The sequence below is a fragment of the Rhipicephalus microplus genome, chromosome X, assembly GCF_043290135.1.
Source record: "Rhipicephalus microplus isolate Deutch F79 chromosome X, USDA_Rmic, whole genome shotgun sequence".
Lineage (NCBI taxonomy): Eukaryota > Metazoa > Arthropoda > Arachnida > Ixodida > Ixodidae > Rhipicephalus > Rhipicephalus microplus.
Window position 1 is genome coordinate 226,043,026 of NC_134710.1, and position 11,701 is coordinate 226,054,726.

At 43.2% G+C, this 11,701-nt stretch overlaps 1 protein-coding gene across 3 annotated transcripts in view; it reads left to right on the forward strand.

The window, feature by feature from the left end:
- LOC119187507 (stomatin-like protein 1) overlaps positions 1 to 11,468 on the forward strand; it is a 77,497-nt gene extending 66,029 nt beyond the window's left edge. For all 3 annotated transcript variants that reach the window (XM_075878716.1, XM_075878717.1, XM_037435641.2), the window contains one exon: positions 1,342 to 11,468. In XM_075878716.1, coding sequence (XP_075734831.1) covers positions 1,342 to 1,550 — 209 coding nt within the window. In that variant the 3' untranslated portion in view covers positions 1,551 to 11,468. The remainder of the gene's footprint in view (positions 1 to 1,341) is intronic.
- The last annotated feature ends 233 nt before the right edge of the window (positions 11,469 to 11,701 follow it).

An 11,701-nucleotide genomic window follows, 5' to 3' on the forward strand; every position in this document is an offset into this window, starting at 1 on the left:
GAAGAGTGCTAGGGTTCGGTAACCAGGAGGTGCAGGAATGTGCTATTCCTGTTGCACTTGCTGACATAAATGGCTTCGTGGTGTTGGCTTTTCAGAAACAGTATTTCAAAAGGGAGAATGTTTGTCTGCAGTTTATGCCTGCAGAACGTCTGCAGTTTGCTATATAAATAGGCTGACAGTCTTTGTGCAGGTTTTGGTCACTTTATGTGTTGTAAAATCTTCTTAAAATGGTGTCTGAACTAAAAAACATTGCAGCAGGGCCCATTTCATCAACTGTTGTGTCTTTTTTTCTGTTTTTCTACACACTACTCACCTCAGTGGTCTAGTGGTTATGGTGCTTGACTGCTGACGCGTAGGTCGCGGGATCGAATTCCAGCCACAGTAGCCCCATTTCAATGGAGGTCAAATGCTAGAGGCCCAACTGTTTAGATTTAAGTGCACATGAAATAACCCCGGGAGTTCTACTAAATTTCAGGAGCGCTCCTCTACAGCATTTTGCACAATCTTAAATCAGTCATGGTTTTGGGCCCCGCCGCAGTGGTCTAGTGGCTAAGGTACTCAGCTGCTGACTTGCAGGTCGGGGGATTGAATTCTGGCTGCGATGGCTACATTTTTGATGAAAGCGAAAATCCTGTAGGCCAGTGTGCTCGGATTCGGGTGCACGTTAAAGAACCCTAGGTGGTCAAAATTTCTGGAGCCCTCCACTACGGCATTTCTCATAATCATATGATAGTTTTGGGGTGTTAAATCCCACATATCAGTCTATTATTTTCAAGCACTAATTCAATCAATCAAGCACTTATTTTCTACTCACTAGCTATGCTTTATCACTTCGTGATTGCTTTTCTAATGTTGTGTGACTTGCATCTATAAATTAAAGGGATCAGTACTTTTAAAATATTGATTCCATAGCATTGTTAATAGATTGTCATAAACACAGCTACATGTTTGAACAAGAAAAGTTTGTAATATATAACTGTCCACCTTTGTCAGTTTACTTGTCTGCTGTCTAGTAGTGCTGCTTTGCCTCAATACTATACTGTGGTTTGTGTGTAATCTATGCAGCCTCTACTTTTGCTAAATAAAGCTCAAAAGGACTCACTTTTCTGCCTGTTTTTCTCTCCCTCTCTCTCTCTATACAAAGCATTCCATCTAGTGAAAATTGTGCGAGCATGTCATGACTCTGAAAGAGAGGCGTTGACGTCGAATGCAAAAAAGGACATTTAATTGCTGCTGTTGTTGCTTATAATTTTAAATCACACTAATCTATTACTCAATATGTCTCATTTTCTTTTTATGCAGTCTATCCTCTTATAGCCTTGTAATTCTTGAAAATTACAGGTAGTGTGGAATTGGTGCGTGGCAGTGATCTCGGCGACAGAAGGAAGGCCGATGTGACACTGCGCCTCTCTGCTGATGACCTGACCTTGATCCTATGTGGAAAGGAATCTCCCATGCAGGTGTACATGGGTGGTCGCATTCAAGTCCAAGGGGACTGGTCTTGCCTGCGCCGTTTCATGGGTGTGATTGACAAATGCACTACTGGCTAGAATTTGCTTTTCTTTTGTTCTTTTTCTTTTGTTAGGCCAAGCCATTTACTTGACACAATACAGCTATACTATACAAATGAAATTTTGTTACAGCCATGTGCAGTAATAGCGCTGCGGAAGTATGAGAACAAAAAATTGTTGTATAGCTTCAAGTTCTTTTGTTCCTTATTTCTATAAAGAGGCTGATGTAATGGTGTTGTAACATAAGGGAGCAGATCTGCTTTCAGCAATGTGGATGTCACAATGTTTTAGTCGGTGGTATATACTTGCTAGTACATGTTTTGTTCCCTTCTATTAGAGTTTCGGTTTATGTAGTACACACCCTTTAAAGCAATCATGTAGGAGCATTGTAAATATGTAGCTTAACAGTGGTGCACTGAGTTCATAATACACAAAATGAAGTGCTTAACATTTCTTAGTTTATTAGATAATTGGCCTAAACAAAAGTTGTCTAAAGAGAGCCTACTGTATTTATAAACTTATATAGCATTTGATTAAAAAAAATTATTGTTTCACCTTGTGCTTGCCTTCAAACTCAAAATTTTGGGTTTTTTTTTTTGTTAGAACAAGATTTTTCTAGTCAATCATTTTTATGTTGGCCAGCATTTGTATTTACCAATAGTGTTATGCTCATACATGTCTTTTGTGCTAATTGTTTTGATGATTTTCTGGCATCATTGTTTCTTACATTGAGATAAAAACTGATGCAGAATACTAGTAACATCTCTAGTGATACACACATTCCATTCTTAGTTTAATGAGTGCTTTCACGGTATGTATTACTGCATTTAACAGCATTTGATATGCTAGTATAATAGAGTTTTCCATCCGCATTTTAAGCTATCCACCCTTTGAAAGGTCACTAAATCATTGCTGTACATATTTTAAAGGAACTTCTGCATCACATGCGGTGTACCATGATGACCATTTCTCGTGAAAATGAAAGGGCCATATGTCATCGGGAAGCCACAAATTCAAAACACATTCCTGCACTCCTCTCTAAGCTTTTCCAGTCTCTTCTTCGCATGTCATGACACCAGCCTTGTGACAGCTTTTTCTTTTTAGTGAAGTTATCAAGACGAAGATAGTGATTAGGCAGTCAACCATGGATGATAGCACTAACAAAAAAGCCAGCTTTCTCTTCTAGTAGTGTTGGAGTCTTGCCTATTGTGTGCCACTGTATCTTTTATGAAGCCTCTTGTCTGTTGACACTGCATGGGGCTTTGACTGCACTGTATGTGTCCTGTAACTTTTGCTGTACTGTATGGAGTTACCAAGTACCCGGCAAGGAGTTTAGTGAAAGTAAATGGAAAATTGTGGCTGCATAGTTGTACATCAAATGCCTGTAGCATTGTTCTTATTGCATCACTTTACAGTATTCTTGTGGCTATATCTTCACTCTACACTAGTACACCGCTTTGGTTAAATGACAACTTTGTTAGCTCTGGATAATTTAGAATTCTTTTGATTCTTCAGTATCAATTTTCTTTTTCTTGTTTTTATAGCTTTATAAGAAGCTCTAGTCAAGCATTTCTATCTAAATAGTACAAGGGAAGAGAACATTTTTATCAGTTAACTATTGCATCGAAATTGATTGTTTGTCTCGCTTAAGAAAAAATTTGCATGCAGCAGTGGTAGGAAGATTTCTTTTATCTCTCTCTAAGGTTTTCAAGTGTTTTTAAAAAACTGCTGAAAAATAAAAAAAAAAACTTCTAATCTTTCAAAATTGTAACTTAGTAATAGAAAGCATTTTTTGTGTAATTCTGCTAGGTGTACCTAATGGCATATCAGAGCCAAAAACATGATTGTGGTATATGCGCTGCTTGGAAATGTGCTATTATGGTAATTTATGAGCTGGACTTTAGCAAAATTATTGTGAACATTTTGACATTTTGTAGTTCGAGGTTTGTTCATTTGGGATGATGTAACAAATGCAGTTTGCAGAACTGCGATGATACCTTACAAGTTACATTAAGTAACCAGAATTTATGATGGAACTTGGCAAGGGATGGCACCTTACAAAGAGAGAGAGAGAGCAAAAACATTTATTAAAGTAACTACAACTTGCAATATTCCTTTTTTTTTTATTAGCCTAAGGGCCCTCATGCGAGGGCATACAGTTGAACCCACCTGTAATAATACTCAAGTGCCATGAAAATTTTATTGTTATAACCGATAATTGCTATGAACAGGTTATACAGAAAAAGGCAGAATAAGTGGATGGCAGGTTGTTGTGAGATAACTACAATACCGGATGGAATATGCCAACAGACATCAGTAACAAGGGTGTACAAAGCTGCCGATATTTTGGACATGTTCGAAAATTCGGAAGCTTTCTCGGGACCACTTCAAGCCCCATAGAGCCAATGTATGACAATGTCTGAATTTTGTGATGCTTAATCTCCTCACTGTTTGAACGTTTTACTCATATTGCATGTTTTAACAGAAGCCACCGCCGCTTTCTCGCCATAGCAGATTTCAAAAGTCAGCTTTGCCACGATGACATGCGCTGTGAGGTGAAGCATATTGCAAGTCTAAAGGTTTTCTGGAGTACATTGAAGTTGTTGGCTAGGCTTCAGCGGCTTGGATGTCTAATTTTCTTCTTACTTTTCAAGGATTTCACATTCTATTACCATTTGGCACAGACACCAAACAGCCAAAGTTTGTTGTTGTAACTGATAATGAGCCATGCGAACATTGCTTATTTCACAATATGAAACATACGAAAGTAGATGTAGCAGTAGCGTCTCATTGTGTCATGACCAAGAAAGACACTGGGGCTCCAGCGTGCGGATAGCTAGAGCAAAGAAGAGAAGAACGAAGTCAGAATAAGAACAGCTGGCCCAGGATCGGGTGTTGTCTCTTGTTCTCTGTCTCGCTCATCACAATGGCGCAGTCGACGAAGAAGTCTTATGTCCCGGCTTCGTCATCCAGGATAGCCGTGATAAGCGCCACTTGAGGACGGCGTCAAGGCCTCACCTGCCGCCACTGCCACCACCGTTCGGGGACGGCGTCAAGGCCTCCTCGGCGGCTGCAGTACACGTTCTGGTACCATTTCACAAGAGACGCCGTCCACGCATCCTTGGCTATGGATTCTGCCATCAGCGCAAGCCGACAAGTGAACCCTCTGTGGGAAGCCACCAGTACGTGTCTTCGTGGTTCGTCGGCAGTGCGGGCTTCTCCATCCAGGAACGCCGTTTACGCTTCTTTAGCGATGGAGTCAACAACTCGGCCGCCGCTTCAGCTGCCCATCGGACCATCAGAGGACGGTGTCCGTGCCTCCTCTGTGGTACCAGGGCATCACCCGATGAACACCATGCTACCACTTCGCGCCCGTAATACGCACGGGCTCCTGTCCTTTGGGAATGCTGTTCAAGCTTCCCACGGCCTGCATTCCCTGTACGGTACTCCTCCAACACATAAGCCGCCAAGAAACGCTGTTCATGCTTTCTTAGACGTGCGTGTCACCACCGTGAGTACTACTAGAACCACGTACTTCACGGACGCGAACCAAAGCGGTTCAGAAGCCTCGTGCGACAGTGCCGTGGAACTACGGCATACCATCGCAATGCTCCGCGCCGAGACTAACAAACTGACAGCGTTGATCGCCGAGCGAGCTCCTACAATGTTGCCAGCATTGTGTGACATTAATGCAGTGTTGGATGTAGCTGCCTCATATGACCTTGAGGCAAGCACACCGGAGCAACGCAGGGAGCTTCGGTCTTTTCTGATCGAGCTCTCACACCAGCTCGACTGCTTCACGTCGGTGATCTCCGCGTTGCCACCTGCTTCCTCACAATCACCGGTCGTCTGCGAACTACCGGAATTCCATGGGGTCCGGAACGACGCCGACAGCTGAGTGGCAACCGTCAACGCGACAACGATGCGCGAGGCCTGGACCGAATCTCAGAAATGGACCGTGGCTCTAGAACGTCTTCGGGAAGGTGCAGCGGCGTGGCACCGGTATAAAGGCTTCAAGCAGCAGTCCTGGGTAGAGTGGAGCTCCAAGCTCATAGCTGCTTTCGGCCGGACACTCTCCGATCTCCTTTTCACCACCCAGTCCAACCTGACCGGTACTGAGGATGGAGTTCAAGAAGGGTTCCATCTCGAGGCTCCAGCTGAGCACTCCAGTTCTCCACATGAGCTTCCAGACTCGTCGCTGGTACCGGACCAAAATTCGTGTCAGCCATCGGCCACCCCGTCCTCTTTCGTGGGGGGAGATACAGAGGGGCACAGGGTAGCTGGACCCTTCGTCAACGCGCCCACTACCATATATCGAGCTCAAGTGGGGCGACGGCTCGATGTCTCATCGCAGTCCTCCAGTCTGACAACAGGCAACAAGACCACCCTCGAGCCTCAGCAATTGGCATCGCAGCCTGTCCAGAACGCCGACAAAAATGAAGACAAGCGCCCCAAACTGTACCAACGGGATTGCCTGCTAAGCGTGCTGCGACTGCTACGAGATAGCCATGGTCACCGACCAGAGTGTTCGACAGCCCCCACAAGGCGAGTTATCGCGTCCACGAGAGGGACCCCACAGACGCAGCCAATACGATGACAGCTTCACAGAATGTCCTGCCGCAGATGCCAAGACCGGCCGTGAATTATTTTTTCTGCCACACATCACAGAAGTTGCGTACCCACTCTCGACACCAGCCAAGGCACCTAGCGCATCTTTTGGAATACACTTTCGGCAACCCTCGTCCGGCGTTTTATATCAGCCGCTGGTTTTGCAGCCCGTCCGAAGCGCGCTGTCAGGTGTATGTTTAGCTGCTTCACACAGAGAGTCTCTGCATGGCCGAGACCAACCACAACGATGCAGCCAGTCTCGACCTCCCGATAGACTTGTGGCAGACTCCGGCACCCAGTTCCAGCGTGGTCGAGGCCGACATCCGAGATGCAGCCAGTATCGACCACCAGATCTACTTCTGGCAGATACCCGGACCAAATCACAGCCTTGCCGAAAGCGTCGGCCGCAACGGGGCAGCCAGTGCCGGCCGCCTGAGTCCACAGCACTTTTTCAAGAGACATCGTGGCATGCAAAAGAGCGACCGACTCGAGGCAGCCAGTGCCGTCCACATGAGACGCTTTTCCCAGACCGTCGCTCCATCTTGCATTGTGGTCCGGGCTGACCACCACGATGCAGCCAAGCCTGCCCACCAGAAACTTTGTCGCCAGCTTCGCGCACGTGCAGTCATGGCCGAGTGTCATGACCAAGAAAGACACTAGGGCTCTGGCGCACGAATAGCTAGAGCAAAGAAGAAAAGAACGAAGTCAGAATAAGAACAGCTGGCCCAGGATCGGGTGTTGTCTCTTGTTCTCTGTCTCGCTCATTCATCACACATTGTTATAAATGATATATTGGTAAAACTGGTATCATTATAAGTGGGGCTGACTGTATAACAAGAATTTGCAATGCAGCTTTTTTCGTGAAGCTTTTTTTATGGCTCTTTCCCCTCGAATTGCGTAGTGTGCAGGCACTTAAAAGTTTAACACCTTATTTCTCTCCTCATTTTTGGCATCTTAATTAACAGTATTTCAATATCAACAATTGCAGCAACACATTCAAAAAAGACTGGGTGGGGAAACACTGACACATTAAGAACATCAAGACACTGCAAATGCTAACAGCTGCAAAGGCGCAATGGGTGAAAAGAAAGATGGCATAAAACCTTATTCGCACATACCCGAGCAGTAGGCTAGCCCATAATTCTAGCTCTCTTAGGATTCTACACGGAAGATGACTGTTGCATTTGATTTCTTCTTTATGCTAGTTAATCAACAGTTCACTCACACATGCATTACTGCTATTGTTGATATGCCATGACTCAATCATTAGATATATTTCTTCATTCCTCTGCCTATACAGAAATACATAGTTATTAAATTTTGGCCAGCACTTACACTCTCAACAATTTCGTATGTTGTAATTACATAAGAGATCGCTTACAGGAATGCTTGCCTTCTAATCTATCTTTACATTGCTAAGAGTGTAAGTGCAAGCCAAAATTCTATGAATGCGTAATTTTGTACAAACACAAGAATGTAGAAATGCATCTAATGATTAAGGCATAGCATATCAATAATAGCGGTAGTGCACACCAGAGTCAACTGTTGATTCACTTGCATAAAGAAGAAATTAAATGCCTTAACCGTTATCTTTCATGTAGACTCCCCCACGTGCCGGATTGATAGGGAGCCTATTGCATGGGCATGCACAGATAAGTTCTCGTGTTTTCTTTCTTTTTCCCCCACTGTGGGCCCTTTGCAGTTCTTGGTCGGTGTTTGTGGTATCTTGACTTCTTTCCTGTGTCCGTGTTCGCATGCCCCGTCTTTTAGAATGAATACTTACCAACTAGCTCAGCTCTCTGTTGTTCTATGCAGTGTCACATTTAATGTATGACTATGCTGAATTATAGGCATAATGTTACTTGGCAGACACTGCCATTATGCATAAAAGCCTTTCTGGCTAGCAATAAAGCATGATAATTGCTGGTTTAAATAAAAAGGTGCCATTCATATTTCTTTTTTGTTTCTAAACTTGTTGTGTGCTTTACATTTATATGTTTGAAACATTGCTGAAAATTTTAAGAACACAGTAATATTTTTTTCCAAATGTGTAGCATAATGTTGCATTGAAAAATACACATTGTTTTTTTTTTCATTTTTTTTTCTAATAGAGAGGTGAGGGGGCTCACATGAAAAGCATTTGAAAGTTTGTGTCCTATATAAATCACCATGTAAATAAATACAGTAAAATCTCATTAACTAGAAATCGGTTGTTTCGAAATCTGGCTTAATTCGGAGGATTTCCGTGGTCCCGTAGCTTGCAATGTAAGTTTGAGTGGATAATTTGAAGCGGTGGCCGGCACCAGTCCGGTTAATTCGAAAACTTTAGATGCCATGTTGGGTTTCAGATCCCGATTTCGCCGCAAATCTGCTGAAACGACAGCCCTTAATAGCCATAAAGCAATGCAACGTAGTGATACTAATGAGTGGCAGCGGGAGCACCTCTGCCTCTCGACTTCCAGCGCAAAAAAAAGAGAAAAAAAAACGGTCTCGTGGTCAATCAAAACGTGCGCCTGCAGAAACGAGACGTGCTTCACTGCAACATAGCGATGATGCGCAGGCAGCATATTGCAAAACTGCTGCTTAGGCGAGTTGGTTCATGATCATTTAGACAGATATTGGAAGTATCTTGCAAGATCAGTGGGTCATGGTTTACCCATTCCTTCTAGGATTGCAATCAAATAATAAAGTACTGTTTGACGGAATTCGCGATGTACCCGAACCTCCAATTGCCGGTTGCTTTGCACTGCTGATGGAGTGCCGGTTGCTTTGCACTGCTGATGGATCCATCAGCACTGCTGATGCACTGCTGATGGATACCTTTGCACTGCTGATGGAGTTCTTGCCAGCAACACCTACTTCAAAAAATAAGTTCAAAGATTTAAAAGATCACTTTTTTTAGCCACAACACATCGCGAGTTTCGTCGTACTGGCCATTAATAAATTCGTAATGATACCAGAAAGAATGTGCGAATGGCCGCACCCTGACGTGCTGATGCAGCGAGGAGCTGTCGACATGCTTCCCATGTGTCACTACTGTTCTGCAGTGAAGATGTTTCGTTTTCTGCAGGCGCACATTTTAGTTGATCACAACTGCGTGTTTTTTTTTTTTTTTTTTTTTTTTTTGCAGCAGCGAAGTCCATCGTTTTCTAAATGTAAAGCATTTCTTAGCGAACTTCGGCCACTTTGAGCGTATCTATCTATCTATCTATCTAGCCGCTTATGCTTGGGTGCTGTCGTGGGCACCCCCTTAACTTGGTGTGAACCAAAATTAGCATGGGAGGGTAACATGGTTTGACGAACATGACGTGCTAGTCAAGACATGAATAATGTCACAATTCCGTCGCGTACTTCACATACTCAAGGGCGGGTATGGGCCGCTGCTCTGCGGGTATATGCCACAGGTGAGTGACATTTAGTGTCTATCCAGGAACGACGAGAACACACGCGGGCAAATTTAACATGCGAGCGCTAAGAAATACCCGACATCCGCAGCGTCAACCCACTGAATGCAAATAATATATGCCAGGATCCCAGCTGGAATCGAACCCAAGCATTCTACGTGGCAGTGAAGCATCTTACTACACTACGCCATGTCTCGGAACTTCTTTTCAAATAGACGCTAATCTTCGTGAAATGTCAATAGTGGTTGCAGTGCTGCCTACCCAATTTTATAAACATTACATATGTACTCTTTTGATACAGCCGTGGCGTCGGGTTAACGTCAATTGTGGTTAGTTGCCATGCGCTCAATTTGATTTATGTAGCAGTGTCCAGGGCCAGCATCCTCGCGAGCATCAGTGCTTCATATCAGCTTATGGTGTTGCTAACGGGCATGTTCCAGTTGGCATCATTGCGCAAGTGCAAACAACTGATTATATAAACATCTGCAACTCTTCAACATATGTTTGTGCATGCAACATTTGTACATATATTAGCGTAATTTTATGACGCGTTGCTCAATAAAAAAATTGCAACAAGATCACGTTCCCTCCGCATGCTTCGCATAACGTCGATTCTCAGGTATGTGGGATCTGCCAAATTTTTCATATTTGTGGCAAAATTAAGACTAGGTATTGCTGGAAAACCTAACCCTTGGTGCCGCAAGCTAGCCGGCGCAGCAAACGACGAGCACTGACTACTTGGAATAGTTCCAAGTTGCTTGCATTCCACTTTTTGTATGTTCTGTTAATTCCAAAACCCGCTTAATTCGAAGATTTATGGTGGCCCCAGTGACTTCGAAATAATTAGGTTTTACTGTATTGTGGGTTGTGCTTCTATTGTGTTATTTTTCAGTATCTGACACCGTTTGACACTAGTGTGTGGTTATTATGCAAGGATGGTAAACAGAGCAGATGGAAGGTACACATCAAGTGCAAACTGAAGGACACGACAGTCTAGGCTTAGCAAAGTGTAGGCTTGAAACTCTAGTTGCAATGTTATTGTAATCTTGGAGCATACATACTTGTGTCTACAAAAGTTTCTATCTTCCTTCATTCAGGAAAAAGTATGCAACTTTCACTACTTTTTTTCTCTCTGGAACATGATACTTTTTTTATTTTATTCTTATCTTTCATTTATTATAGCATGGACCTTGCACATTACAATTTTTCATAAGGGATGACTGAGAATACAGAGCTTAAGCAAGCAGAGCTGTCGTGGAGGTTAACATCTGATGGCAGGTTTCTCAAGTGGATAGCTGTTGCAAATAAGAAAAATGTTTAATGATATGTTAGCTTGGCATATGGGTATAAACAGCTTTATATGCTGATGTGGAAAGGTGTGATAAGATGCTTGACGGGAAAAGTGGAGGTAAAAACTTTACTGAACATGTGTGGTAGTATTGAGCCTGGTGGGCTACAAGCTCGCTGTCTAGGTTATGGCCTCGAGTTTTTGGACATGGGTAGCTGGATAATAATTTTCAACATTTTAAACATATTTTACAACTGTGCAGGTCTGCATCTGCTTTGATATTCTTTAGTATCGCAGTGATCTAAAAAAATAGCAAAGTCCTTCGTGGGCGTAATAACATCAGTTTTAGTTCTGCAAGATTTCAGTTACTGAACCTCACTAAATTGGGATAAGAAAATGAAGAAATAAAGGTTTTAGGAGTTATACTCTGCTATTGCCAGCAAGCATGTTTTTACCATTTTATTACACTTTTTTTCACTATATGTACCGTTATACACCATGTTACTTTTCACGATGTTGTTACTCATTATTTATGTTGTTATGCACAGGAGCTACCATTTGAGTTTGCAACTACGGGACCTCCTTCTGTGTATACTTATGATATATGTGTACCTTTGTTTGAGGTGAAATAAATTATTCCGATTCTGAACCCTATAATGTCGTGTTCCTGCTGAGCAGCCACTGATCTCTCCAGAGGGAGCTAGGCCAGAAGAAGGTGAGGTGTAATGATTCCGGGGCTTAGATTTGGGAACTCAGCGATGTGCATGAAGTTAGAAGTGCAATCAGGAATGGATGTGAATCAAAGTACTGTGGGGTGTCTTGCATTGGGCGATCACAGGAAGACAACAAACAAGGCTATAAAGAGCAGTATTGGATGGGCAAGTTTCGAG